Here is a 14,922-nt window from a genome sequence, read left to right on the forward strand (position 1 = left end):
AATTATTTTTTTAGATTTTAAACAAAAGGAAACAATACATGTTGACCACAGATTATTGAAGAACACATGGGAGAAGTGGAATATAAGGATGCAGCACATACCAAAGGCTACTGCTTGAAAATGATGACAGACCAAGCTTGAAAAAGAAAGTGAAGCACAGGGTTGTCTCTGAAGAAATTATTAGTTGGAAAAACGAACTCAAAATCTCGTTAGTAATAGGATATCACCCTTGAGATTGTGGACCAAAAGCGAGATGGATGGACTCTCCCTATGTCACGACCCAAATTCCGGGCGACCCAAAATTTGACCCGTGACCCCAGGTCAAAGGTTTGACCCTAAGGGTTCCTCCTATTCCATGTTGGCAGTCAACCAAAACACTCTGGATTTTTTTTTTTTTATACATCTCACTAGAATTCTCATAAATTACAATATCCCAAAACTACTCAAAACAACAAGATTAAATAAATATTCATTATAGTCCAAAATAAAAGTTCACAATTAACAACTTAATCAAATAAAGCTTCATAGCAAATCCATGAGTCATAATTGCTAAAACAAATCCCCAAAATCCAAAAAGGAACACAATAACAAATAAATGCCACGCTCCACTAGGCCGCTCCAGGAGCATCCTGAAGTCCTCCCTGTCCCACCTGTGGATCCTCAGGAGAGATATCTGCATCTAAAAAGGTGTAACAAGGAAGGGGTGAGCATTTCCACATTGCTCAGTAGGGTGCCTAACACCCAAGGGGTTAAAGGGATTACTAAGTTCAAAGAATACGAAAAGAACACTTCAACACCACAGGAACAATTCAACAGTGTCAATCAAACCACATAGTTTAATATATATAATTTTATACCCAATTTCACAATATTCAACAATTACATGAATGCACATGAACGTGTGACACACAGTCATACAATGCACTATTGTTCTCGGGCTTTCACCGAATGATACGCGTCCGCACCCAAATACACTCCCCATTCGGAGTCTTCCCGGGGTAAACTTTTGGGTCTTTCACCCTAGGGATCTCTCTCCCTTCTTAATTCGCCTCACACGGGCTTCCACTTCTCATCTCTATTTCATTTTTTTCCATTTCATACACTTTTCACAATCTTCATGATTTTATTTATTTATTTATTTTTTTCACATAACCATGATGCAATGAATGCCACAATTCCAATATTCCTCGATAATTCAACAATCTCAACATTCCCCAATAATCCAATCAAACAATTTCACACATTACAATTTCCGATAATATCCCAAATAAATATTAAAAAAATTGCATATCAACAATCTTGAGATTTTACCACACTTACAAAATTTTTCAACCATTATAATAATTTCTAATATCCAAAATTAACTAACTATTTACCCTAAAATTTTCGAAAATATTCTAACCAATGCCTAAAAATTCACAAATCATTATATTTAAAATTTAACCCAAATTTTGGAATTTTCCAACCCATCTAATAATTTTTAACCTTTCAAAACAATTAATAATCAATCAAAATCAATTTCCCGAAATTCCAAAAATTCCAAACAAATCCCAAATATTCTAGAAAAATTCACACAACATCCATAATTCCTAATTAACTCATAGTGACAATATTTACAATTTTTTTTCAAGGGAAAAACATAAAAATTTGAGTTTTAGGGTTAGGGTCCCCTACCTCAGATCTGAAAATTTAGCCGTTAAAAACAAAATCAGCCACCGCAGGCTTGTTCGTCTAGTCGAATAGAATACTTCCTCCGAATTTGGGCCGAAACGGAGATCGTTTGGCCGTCCAAACGTCCGATCAAAATTCCGGCAAGTGCCCTAATTTATGAACAGTGCCCTTCTCTCTCTCTCTCCCGCGTGCTGCACTTTTCCAATTTTCCCCCTTTTCTTTTTTTTTTTTCTTTTTCTTTTTACTAACAGCCCAACCCACTTCACATGGCTTTTTAAAAAAAACCTCCAGCCCACTTGCTCCAAGCCCAACTCAAAAACTAAGCCCAATCCATTATTATTGTTATTATTTCTTTTCTTTTATTTTCTTTTCTTTTCTTTATTCTAATTGTTTTATTTAATTTCCAATTCATTTTTTTTTTTCATTTTAACACACAATTTTATTTATTAACACCAAATAAAAACTAATTTTCTTAATATTATTATTCATCAATTTACTTTAATTAATTAATTTATTTTCTTAATTAATTCTAATTAATCTTAATTTATTTATTTTTCATTTTCGTTTTCGTTTTTTTTTCGTTCCCGGAAATTTCCAATTTCTAAAATCCTAAGAATTTTCTATCCTAAGGCTGACATGGCATAAAATTTCAACTCGTTTAATTGATCGACGCAATAAAACGAAATTCACCAATCCGAAATTGACACGTGTTCTCCAAACGTTTTTCTTTTTTGACTTTTCAACCATCACATAAATTAAGACTTTTCAAACTAAAATTGCTAACGTGGCATAAAATGCCCGGTCATTACACCCTATGTCCTCATCTTCCCTTTTCCGGTTCAAGGTGGCCACCTCAACGCCATGCTTAAACTCACCCAAATACTGCGTGTTGAGCCTCCAGCTCAAATACCATTGCCACAGTTTTTTTAATCCATACAACTTACAAGAAAAACAGAAGCATTCCAAATTCTAGTAAATGACATGCAAAAAATAAGTAAAGAAAACAACATAAAATCACGAACGCATAAACAAAATGATTCAAATGGTTCACCCAATAAAGCTGTATTGATAGGCAAGGGCAGTGAACAAACTTCACCAATTATATAAAAAAAATTTCCCAACCATAAAAAAAATTGTCTAATATAATAACTTAATATTATAAATTAAAATAAAATTAATTTTGATAAATCAAATTAATGACTTAAAGCTTAAATATAATTTAACTTAATATTAAGTTTTAACAAATATAGTTTTAATTAAATAAAAAAAGTTTCATTTGAAATGATTTTACTATATCTTGGGTTTTTTTTTTGGAAATTTTCATTAGGATTGCAATATGAGTAGGCCCAAGCCATCCAATCTAGAGCCCAGGTTGACCTAGAAAAAATTTAAAGAGCCTCGTCATTGTCATTCTACTGTATATCATCCTAATCCTTGACTGACTTAGATTTAGAAAAAGGAATGAGAAAATCAAAACCACACACACAAAAACAAAAGGGAAGAAAGACTATGCATTGAGCGAGTGGGAGGAGATGTATTCTATCGTGGGAAAAGAATCTGAGTCCACGTCTCTCAAAGTCCACTCTCCACAGCGTGGTCTCTGGTGTAAGAAAAGGGAGACGAGGACCAAAGAAAAAGCCAAGGAAAATTGCAGCTGGGTTTGATGCCAACCCAACAAGTCACGGACTCGGCCCACACCTAATCCCACAGTCCTCACTCCTCACCCCCGAAACGGCTGATTCCACCGCTATTCTCGCCGTCTAACTTCCTTGCAATTTCTACATCCTCTATCATACAAATATGCTCATCTTATAAAAGAAGTATGCACCATACTGTGATATTTCACGTCACATTTTGATGATTATATTCCAAGGGCAATACACATACTACTGCATAAACAAAAGGGCAAATTTCAAGGAACAATTTTTAGTTTCACAACAAACATTTTCTTGACCATACAAAAAATAAGGGGAAATTATTGAAAGCCAAAATGGTACTGGTAGAAGAGAGGAAACAAAGAGATGTAAGCAGGGCAACTCTCTTTTGTTAACATCTCTAACATTATTACAAGCGCTTTTCCAAAAGGCCAATCCCCGCCCCCCACCAACCACTAATCGTACCTAAATCATCATCATTCCTAATGATAACCCTTATAGACTCTCTACTTTTCCCTCCCAGACAACTTTTATTCCTTTCCTTTTTCCAAATTCTCACCCTTGAAATCCTGAAAAACCAAAGAAGAAAAATCTCAGCAATATTTTGCTTTTGATCATTGTCTATCATTTTTTTCCTTTTCCTTTTTTCTATGTGACTTGAGCATTTCATCATAAGATTAGAGGGGCTTCATCAAGTGTCAGTGAGTCCATCCCCGAGGAACATCCATCTCCTGGTGCTTCATTGCAGGAGGCGCCGGCCAGTGCTGCTTCTGCGGTGGATACAGGCTGTTCCTTCGCCCTGGTGCCGCATCTACAGTGATTATCAACAAGATGTTTATTGAAAAAAAAAAGATCAATTATCAAAGGGAAGTTTGTATAGTACCATGTTGCAGAGAGAAACAGCCACCCAGTGATGGTGATACAACACCCATTTCATCAAAGTTGAGTTTCAGGGCCTGGGCTACTCTGGCTGGTATAAGGGCAGTGGAGCATCCTGATTAAACCATAGGACACAACAATTAGAACAACTCCCAAGTGCCCATTAGAAAAAGGAAAAATGAGAACATGGGAAAGCAAACGGCAAAGATGCAAGAAGAAAATCTGTGAAAAGACCCGGCAAGTGGTCCCAAAAGAACTATTCCGGTTCACATTGTCAGGTTATATCCAAGAAATAAAAAAAATAGAAACCAGAAGATTAATCAGAATCTTTGAAATCAAACCATGCCATGAAAAGAATCAAAATTCAAAGCAAGTTGTGGATATTTAATGCAGTGGAGGTGTATTTTTAAATGAATAGTAACAGATCAGACAGAGAGAGAAGACAATAAGCAGGTTAAGAAAAGGCTCAAACGACCCAAATGGGCGAAAATGGTACCCTGTTTCTTGCGTGAATCTAAAGGGTTGCCGGTTCCACGAGGGAAGAAAACACCGGTGCCACAAGACCCACTTCTGGAATCAGACCCAGGAAGGAAAATGGCCCTCAGACCATAAAGCTTGAAACAAAAACTGTTTTAATTCAATTGATTTACCCCAAAGTCCACAAAAATTAATATCTAAAACAAGAGCTGAACACTTGTTGCATGTCGGATTCCCCACGGTGAGTTCCGATGGAGTTGACAACCGAGTTCTACATGATGAGCTAAAAAAACGTTTGGGTCGAGCCATCCCCTCCACCTCTTCACGAATCATTTGCTGCATATTGAAACTGCTATGGTGTTTAGTTTGAAGGAAAGAAGAAGACGACATCACAGTGAGAGTAGGTGCTGCTGATCTAAATGTGCATGTGTGGAGGGATAAAGAGGGAGAATTAATGGACGGGAAGCATGGATATCATTATGACAAATGGGTTTTGGGCAGCCCAAAGCATGGGTTGTGTCAGAAGAAAGAGGCGTGATGTCTGATGAAGGTGGTAGGGATAGGCTTTTTTTGATTGCCTAAAGAATAGGTTGTTGCAGGGTATGGCATGGTCTGAAGCACTTGTCTTGAGCAACTAAAAATAAGCTTTAAAGAGAGAGTGGTATGGCAGATACGTTTTAAGCCATCTGAAATATGAGCAGTAACAAGTAGCAACAAAGCACAATTGATGGGTGAGAGAAATGGGAAGCTAGGCTACTATTGATGGACGGTTGATGCATGGGTTAGTTTAAGGTGTGTTTGGTATGTTTTAAATTAGATGAAATCTAAGTATAAATATTTCATAAAATCATACAAGTTGCATATTTGTTTTTGATTTAGAAAATTAATTTATTTTATGTTTTGATATGTGAATTTTCATATCATATAAACTTTACTTATGATTCATGATATCTAAAAATAATAACTATTTTGGTATGTTTATTATAAAAAAAAAAATAACACATTTTGTTTTATATTTTAAGACATGAATTAGATAACCATAATAAACTCAAATTTTAATTTTGTTTTTGGTTCATAAAGTATTAAAAAGAGAATTGCTTTGATATATTAATAAACTAAAATCTTTATTTTGATTTAGGATTCCTGTGATGTTAAAAAAATTAAATTATTTTATCATAAAATAAAGCTTTGAATATATATTTAATAACCTTAACATATTATTTCTCAATTTAATCATTCAATATATTGATTAATACCTCAATTTCTATAATTTATAAGATAAAGTTAACAAAAAAACTTGAATCTTATTAAATCATTCTTAAAAAAGAAAAAAGAAAAAGAAAAAACTCATTCCAATTCATTATCAAAACCTTATTGTATTTTATATTTTTAAAGAATATGATATCAATTATTATATTATTTTAAAACAGGAATTTATTTGTAAGAATTAAGGTTTTAGAATTCTAAACAAACCTAAATATGCTGTAAATCAATAATAATAATAAATAAATAAAAATAAAGTCCTAAACTAATAATTAAGGGTCATTACACACAAAATAGGGATCCACTTAGTCTCTCCAAAATATCTAATTGAAAATCCAAAACTAGTGATCAATATAGTCTTAGTGGACCATCAATTAATAAGAGCTAAACACAACTTAAAAAATGACCACTATTGCACACTAAAGCATCAAAGGATGTAGGAGGACAATCCTATATGGAATGTGTCAAGAGAACAAAATACAAGGTTTATAATATTCTAAGAAAAAAAAAAAAAACACATTACCATATACATAATCACTTTGTAAAAAATGTTTTCATTAGGATTATAATTGAAATGTTGATATAGAAATTAAATAAGATGTAGAAATTCATTATGTTTCTTATATATTATTGTATTTGGATGCCATATTAAATTATAAATAAGAATTTGGAAAACAAATATAAATCTTGTTTAACTAACTATAAAATGAAAACTAGATGAAGCAAAATATAATTTTAAAGTATTGTGTTTTCCTTTATTTGTATTTTATAATTTTTAATTTATTTAATCTTTTCAATTTTATTTTTTTTTAAAAGGCAAAAAAATTGCTCTTAAGAAGCTCCCTATATTGTTAATGAAAAAACAATTATTTGATAATGTTGTTAATTTCTAAAAATAATATTTAATTTTTAAAAATGAAACTATATTTTGAATGGTACGGTGGAACTATTACAAAATATTGTTATGATTGACTAAGTTTTCTTATCTCATAAAACAAAAGGTTCTCTCTCCAACTACAAAATGTCTGTTTTGAGATTACTTTATTTTATTTTTTTCTTATTTTCTCTCCTTCTAAGCTTTCTTTTTGTTTTATGATTCTCTAATATGTGTTTGTCTTTATATTTATTATAATAATTATAAGAGATGGATGAATGCACCTCCCTATTTCAATTTTAATTTTGGATTATTGGTCAAATTGTAATACCATTATATATATATATTATTTCAATTCTTTAAAGTACAGTGATCTTTCTCATTAGCCATTTAAAAAATATATATATTAATACAATAAGCTTTAAAATTTCATTTCCATCTTGAATTTCCCGAATAAAAGATTCTATTAAGAAAATTAGAGGAGAGAATGTATTAAGAAAATTTGGGGAGGGAAAATTGATGAATGTGAAATTTGAAAAAAAAAATGTTATATTAAAACTTCATAAGTCCTTTTCTAATATGTTATGTAATCTAGATTATAATATATGTTATATTAAAAAATATTATTATTTTTTAAATATCCCATTATTCCAACTGGTGGTCTTGGTAGTGAGATACTAAATGAGTATACGTTTACTCAATTCCAAAATTGCAAGAAGCATGACAAAGAGGCTATTGAAAAATATATTGGACATGTTATCCTAGCATCCTACAAGTGTAAAGGCAATGTTGGAAAAGTTTAGAGTAGAGCCTTGGAGGTAGTGGAGTCACGTCATCAGCATCCTAACTATCAAGTGCTTAAATGCTGCATGCTAGATGGGAAGTGGAAGACTACTTATAGGCTATAGGATAGTGGAGAAAATGTCATCTCTCCAATCATCATCCCTAAATTGTTAGAGCTTCTCAAAATATTGAACATTACCACCCAATCGGTGGAGAAAAAAATAAATAAAAAGTGGGAAAAAAATCCATAAAAAAGGTGTTGTGGGAAAAAAATCCATAAAAAGTTGTTGCTGTATATTTAAACGTTTTTTATATATATAATTAGAATCAAGAATAAAAATATCAATAATTACGAATATATTGGTACTTCAATTTTAGAGATATATCGAAAATATTAGAAAAATATCAATGAATATTTTTTTACAAATATGGGTGGAGCAAAAATTATTTAACATTCATAGGAATGCTCGGAAAAACTGTAAAAATGATAAAATAAGCAACAATACACATTTTGAAATTATTTTGTAAGTATAATTGACATAGATGTGATAAAAAGAAAAAAACATAGATAAACAAACATATATCGGTAGATTTAATATTTCAATTTTAAGAATAATAAATATGCATTTTGGAAATGTATAAAGTTAGAATAGAGTTAAAAAAATATTTGTTTTTATTGAATAAAAATAATTTATACATATGACATTGCAATAGGACTTAGTATCAAAATGAAGATCGATATGGTTCTATCATATTGTTAGATGAAGGGAGTCTATTTTGTCGAAGACAATATTTATTTTCAAATTTTTAAAATACTTTTATCATAACATGTTTTATTACATTTTAAATGAAAAATGAAATTAATTTATATCAAATATTTCATTTGAGATTTATTAAAATTATTAATAAATTATCTTATGAAATTAATTTTAATTTCTAAAATATGACCTTTAGAAAGCAAAATTGCTGATTTCATCAAGCGAAATTTCTCATAATTTGTTTCATTGTTTTTTTTTTGTACTAAATCTAAAAATAAAAAAGCCACCCACTTCCTTTGACTCGACCATGAAGAAGCCATTTTTGAAGTTGCCTTCCACAAGAGAGAATCCCTAAAAAGGCCATTGTTTCCTCTGCCACTCTCATTGAAGTTGCCTTCCACAAGAGAGAATCCCCAAAAAGGCCATTGTTTCCTCTGCCACTCTCATTCAACGCAGGTACTATTCTAATAAGTTTATTATTACTATTATTATTATTGCAATCTCCATTTGATTCCCATGAAAATCCATCACCCATTCCATTTCCAGGAAGATTCTTCCTTTGTTAATTTCGGAGACAATCCATGCAAAACCCCCATGGAAAACCATAAAAAAAAAAAAAAAATGCTTTTTTCTTTGCTTTGTGTGGTTTCTGGATGTGTTGTAAGGGTCTCTTAGCTTTTGTGCCATTGGATTTAAATATTATGAACCCTAACTCCACGATTTTTGAGGCAGGCTAAAAAACTCAACATTTACCTGCAAATCATGGTCATATTATTGAATAGCATGTTATGTCTTTTTTTTTTTTTTTTTTTTAAAAAAACAGACAGATTTTGTATCCTGTGCGTGGCTTGGACTAGTAGGAAATATCGGTAAATTTTCCGAAAAATCGATAAAAATACCGATTAATATCGAAATATCAGATAGATTTTGGAAAATTTACCAAAATTTCTGTGGACCAATAATTGGTTACGAATTTTGTGTTGGAGCCGGCTGATCAATGATATTTCTCTCTAAAATAGTATTTTATTTATAATTATTATGAAAGCAATGATAAACAATTTATTAAAAAACATGACAAATTTTATGGTAAAATTATTTATTAATAAAAAATTGTTTATATGAAAAAGATAAACATTAAATATGAAAATTCTAAAATTATTGAAAGAAAAATATTATAAATAAATATCATAAATAAATTAAAATGGATATTTTATAATTCTAATTTATTTATTACAAAATTCATTATAAAATATTTTATTGCTATGTAATAATGGTCCACAATTACCAACCCATTGTAGAAATAAGCAAAGCTTTCTCAAACTGCATGGGTACGTAATGATGATCCTATCTTTTTATCCAAAAAGTAAAACAAGAAACATGGAACCTGGATAAGAAAAAAGGAAACAAACAAGGGGAAAAAGAACTAAGAGTTTTAATGGATATTGATGTTCTATTTGTTGTTTAAAAGCTCATATCCTTGTACCAAAAATGCAGGTCTTCCTAATCATGGGTTAGTTTTTAAATTTCTCAATCACTAGAGGACAATTTCAAGGGACAAGTCTTGTTAAGGTAATTCTTTACTCTCTCCTGTTTCTCTCTCTCTATACTTTCCCATGAAACTCTAACTTGTCAATACTTCATTTTTTTTTTAAGGAAATTGAACATATATAATCAAACTTGTAGTTGAGTTATTTGATGGTTAGTAGATTTGGTCTAGTGGGTGGGTTTACTTTTGATTTAATTTGATTCCATTGAATGTGACGTTGATGACTTTATATTTTGAGTATTAACTTTTGTTTGTTTGTGGCCAAGTGTAATTAAATTTCTCTACTCATGAGTTTTCAAGTAAATATATTTCTTTTTTCCGCTACTAGGCAAATAACAAATATGTTAAAGGAATTAAATGTATTTCATTTTAATGTGTTAAAGATACTTAGAATTTAAATAAGTTCATGCATGAAACATTAGACTTCCCGTTCTAGCATCCTTGTATGACAAAAATTTCTCTTATTACATGCTAAGGACATTTAAGTTGTCAAAGAATGCAAATGGTTCATTGATGAACTAGTTTGAAGTTGACAACTTCTAACTTAGTCTAGCATGTGAATGAGACTTTTTTTTTCTACAAATGATGCTTGAATTGTCCAATTGGACAATATAAGGAAAACATAATATCTTTGAAGTTACGCTCTTATGCTTCATTCATTTTTTAGAAATTTCGACATTCGTTCCTTTTGTTCTCTAGGTGCATATTTGGACAAGGCTGAATAATATGCCTTCTCCATTTTGTGTACTTGGAGAACTATAGGGAAATGCTGTCGAAATTTTTCTAAAATGAAACGAAACATAATAGTAGTTGACATGTAGGGATTATGTTTTCCTATATGGGATAGGAACCACCACCTAAACTAGGAAGTTGGAGATGTTAGAATGCATAAGACATGTAGTTTTAAGTTGATTTTAGTTTAACAAGATAGAATCATGAGAGTTAATTATGTTTCTTGGTTTAATATTTTGATATATAAATTTATTTTAATTTTACAGAAATATGCATAATAAATGATCTTCGATGATTCGCTATTGAATAAAGACTTGAAAAAGTGTAACATATATTTATTTCTCATTTGTATGGTAGTGCATAAACTAGATAGGATCATAATTCTATAAGAGAACCACATTTTTTTACTTTGGTTCAATATCTAATGAAATTAAATGTATTTAATAAGATGAAATATCATGAACTAATAGGAATTTTAAATGGATAATTTGTGGCATTACCTACAATGACATGAATTGAATATGACAATTTTTATGATTAACTATCTCACTTTGATATACTTGTAGACAACATGACTATATTACATGATGAATCCTTTTGATATATGACACAACATTAATGTTAAAATTCCTCATGATTAATTCATTGTGTATTTCAATCATAGAATGGATCGAAGTTGGATGTCTAAAGATAGAATGTCACGGGAGTATGAGGAAGGAGTTGAGTACTTCATTAATTTTGCATTAGAACATTGTCCGAATCAAAGTGGAATTCGTTGTCCTTGTATGCGATGTGGAAACTTAATACATCATATACCTAACAAGATTCGGGAACATATGTTTTTCAATGGTATTGACCAAAGTTATCATACATGGTATTGGCATGGAGAAGCAGGTCCTACTAGTAGACAACCAACTGAAATGGCACAATGTTATGACACGATGGATTGTGGTGACGTTGCTAGTACAGTACAAATGGTTCATGTTATAGATGATGAGTTCATGACTGACCCAATGTCATTTAAAAAATTGCTTGAAGATGCTGAAAAACCTTTGTATCCTGGTTGTATAAAGTTCACAAAGCTTTCTGCATTAGTTAAATTGTACAATGTGAAGGCACGGTATGGGTGGTCAGATAAAAGTTTTTCAGATTTACTCCAAATATTAGGGGATATGCTACCAGTCAACAATGAGATGCCCTTATCCATGTATGAGGCAAAGAAAACATTGAATGCATTAGGGATGGAATACAAAAAGATACATGCATGCCCAAATGATTGCATACTATACAGGAATGAGTTAAATGATGCATCTTTATATCCTACTTGTGGAACGTCAAGGTGGAAGGTAAACAAAGTTGGGGCAAGAAACACTAAGAGGATTCCTGCAAAAGTGTTGTGGTATTTCCCACCCATCCCTAGGTTTAAGAGGATGTTTCAATCTCCCAAAATAGCCAAAGACCTAAAATGGCATGCAAAAGGTAGAGAAAATGATGGTAAGCTTCGACACCCAGTGGATTCCCCAACATGGCAACTAGTGAACCAAATGTGGCCTGAATTTGCTTCAGATTGTAGGAACCTTAGACTTGCTATTTCAGCAGATGGTATCAATCCTCATAGCTCCATGACCAGTAGGTATAGTTGTTGGCCTGTTCTCACAATAACTTACAACCTTCCCCCTTGGTTATGTATGAAGAGGAAATTCATGATGTTATCTTTGCTAATATCAGGACCACGACAGCCTGGTAAGGATATTGATGTTTATTTGGCACCATTAGTCGATGATTTGAAAGCATTGTGGGAGGTAGGGGTGAAAGCCTATGATGCACATCAACGAGAGTTCTTCACATTAAAGGCTATTTTGTTATGGACGATTAATGATTTCCCTGCATATGGGAACTTGTCTGGTTGCACTGTTAAGGGATATCATGCTTGTCCAATATGTGGTGAAGAAACAAATTCACATTGGCTAAAACATGGGAATAAGAACTCATATACCGGCCATAGAAGGTTTCTTCCATGCAACCATCCATTTAGAAAGCAAAAAAAGGCATTTAATGGTGAACAAGAGTTTAGGTTACCTCCAAAAGAACTTACTGGAGAGGAAATATTTACAAAGGTTGATATGATTCATAACTCATGGGGAAAGAAAAAGAAGGTTAAACAATGTGAATCCTTTGCTAATCCTACAAGTTGCTGGAAAAAGAAGTCTATATTTTTTAAACTTGAATACCGGAAATATTTTTATATCCGACACAACTTGGATGTCATGCATATAGAGAAGAATGCTTGCGAGAGCATCATCGGAACCGTGCTTAACATTCCAGGTAAAACAAGGGATGGAGTAAAGTCTCGACTTGATCTTCTCGAAATGGGCTTAAGGCCCGGCTTAGCACCAACCTTTGGGTTGAAGCGAACTTATCTTCCCCCTGCATGTTATACTCTAAGTATAAAGGAAAAAAAATAGTATTGCAGACTTTGGCTGATTTAAAGGTTCCTGAAAGTTATTGTTCAAACTTTAGAAAACCTTGTGTCCATGGAAGAGCTAAAGCTTAATGGTCTTAAGTCCCATGATTATCATGCACTTATGCAACAACTACTACCAGTAGCAATAAGATCTGTGTTGCCTAAGCATGTCAGATATGCCATTACAAGATTGTGTTTTTTCTTTAATGCACTTTGTGCAAAAGTGGTGGATGTGTCAAGATTGAATGATTTACAACAGGACATAGTGGTGATTTTGTGCTTGCTAGAGAAGTATTTTCCACCTTCCATCTTTGACATCATGCTTCATTTAACAGTGCATTTGGTAAGAGAGGTTAGATTATGTGGACCAGTGTATATGAGATGGATGTACCCATTTGAAAGGTACATGAAAGTCCTAAAGGGTTATGTTCGAAATCATAATCGTCCAGAAGGGTGTATTGCTGAGTGCTATATCGCTGAGGAAGCCTTAGAGTTTTGTACAGAGTATTTATCGGGCATGGATGCAATTGGAATTCCTTCTAGTATGAAAGATGAATGGAAATGTGGGAAACCATTACTTGGTGGTCGTGCAATAACTATTCATGATTATAAATTGGTGGAGCAAGCACATCATTATGTTCTACAAAATACAACTATTGTACAACCGTTTATTGAGTAAGTGTCATATATATGAATATATGATTTTAAAACTCTAACTAATGTTTATACAAACCATGACTTGCCTATTTTTGCTTGATAGTGAACATATGAAATATTTGAAGACAAAATATCCTCGTCAATCAAAAAGAGTGAAGTGGCTAGAGGATGAACATGTGGGCACATTTAGTCATTGGCTTAGAAAAAAGGTATGAAACTATTCATACTCCCCTTAAAATTTAATGCTTACAAAATTTAAATTACATTAACTTACATATCATCAATGAACCTTATAGGTTTCAGATGACATAAGCAAGAAAGAACCTATTGAAAAGGAACTTAAGTGGCTTGCACAAGGACCAAGACAACAAGTTCTTACGTACCCTGGATATATCATTCATGGTTGTCGTTACCACATCAAGAACCGTGATGAGGCACGAGTCAACCAAAATAGTGGTGTTAGTATTGTGGCATCGACCATGCAAATTGCAAGTTCCAAAGATAAGAATCCTGTGCTTGGTGACATGTGTTTTTATGGGATTATCACAGAGATTTGGGACCTTGATTATAACATGTTTAACATTTGTGTTTTTAAGTGTGATTGGGTTGATAGCAAGAATGGTGTCAAAGTTGATGAGCTTGGTTTTACATTAGTTGATTTGAGCAAGATAGGACATAAATCAGATCCTTTCATTTTGGCAACGCAAGCCCAACAAGTTTTTTATGTAGAAGATCAAGTTGATCCAAGATGGTCTATTGTATTATCAAGGCCAAAAATGGAGTTGTTTGACATAGAAGGTGATGACAACATAGCCGACAATTGTATGGAGCATCACCCATTTGCGAATGGGATGCCTAATATTAAGTCTTTTGATGAAGTTGAAGATTATGATGAAATTTGTATGCGTACTGATTGTGAGGGGATTTGGATTGAAAATTAAGCTTAATACTTTTTTTTGGTTGTGATTGTGATTACTAAGTGTATTATGTGATTTTTGAGTTATTGTTAATATACAATATGATGCTCAACAATGTTATGTTTTTATTTTATTCTTGTCAAATGTATTTTTATTATTATATACTTGCTAAGCTATTCTAAATAAATGTAGTTAGCATCATATTTATATATTTTGAATAGTTTGAACTTTCATTTGAGCTTAATT

At 32.1% G+C, this 14,922-nt stretch overlaps 2 protein-coding genes and 1 long non-coding RNA gene across 4 annotated transcripts; 1 reads left to right on the forward strand and 2 right to left on the reverse strand.

Annotated features, from left to right (window-relative positions):
• Nucleotides 1-440: 440 nt before the first annotated feature.
• LOC104881909 (uncharacterized) lies at nucleotides 441-2,479 on the reverse strand. Its single transcript, XR_787797.2, has 2 exons — nucleotides 1,675-2,479; nucleotides 441-679 (listed from the first exon to the last, which is right to left on the reverse strand). It is a non-coding gene; the product is annotated as an uncharacterized LOC104881909 (long non-coding RNA).
• Nucleotides 2,480-3,695: 1,216 nt separating this feature from the next.
• On the reverse strand, nucleotides 3,696-5,280 carry LOC100854368 (uncharacterized). 2 transcript variants are annotated; one of them, XR_787796.3, is made up of 3 exons: nucleotides 4,702-5,280; nucleotides 4,210-4,320; nucleotides 3,696-4,137 (listed from the first exon to the last, which is right to left on the reverse strand). XR_787796.3 is itself a non-coding variant. In XM_010663434.3 (3 exons), the coding sequence occupies exons 1-3, from the start codon at nucleotides 5,070-5,072 to the stop codon at nucleotides 4,025-4,027; spliced, it is 441 nt and encodes a 146-aa protein (XP_010661736.1). In that variant the 5' UTR covers nucleotides 5,073-5,272; the 3' UTR covers nucleotides 3,696-4,024. The 2 variants fall into 2 exon arrangements, 1 of the variants encoding a protein (XP_010661736.1); XM_010663434.3 differs by having other exon boundaries at nucleotides 4,856-5,272.
• Nucleotides 5,281-11,579: 6,299 nt separating this feature from the next.
• Nucleotides 11,580-14,700, forward strand: LOC109124051 (uncharacterized). The gene is made up of 4 exons (XM_059743064.1): nucleotides 11,580-13,083; nucleotides 13,159-13,777; nucleotides 13,863-13,968; nucleotides 14,056-14,700. Exons 1-4 carry the CDS (start codon nucleotides 11,580-11,582, stop codon nucleotides 14,698-14,700), a joined length of 2,874 nt encoding a protein of 957 aa, XP_059599047.1.
• Nucleotides 14,701-14,922: the final 222 nt, after the last annotated feature.

This window comes from Vitis vinifera, chromosome 15 (assembly GCF_030704535.1).
Source record: "Vitis vinifera cultivar Pinot Noir 40024 chromosome 15, ASM3070453v1".
Lineage (NCBI taxonomy): Eukaryota > Viridiplantae > Streptophyta > Magnoliopsida > Vitales > Vitaceae > Vitis > Vitis vinifera.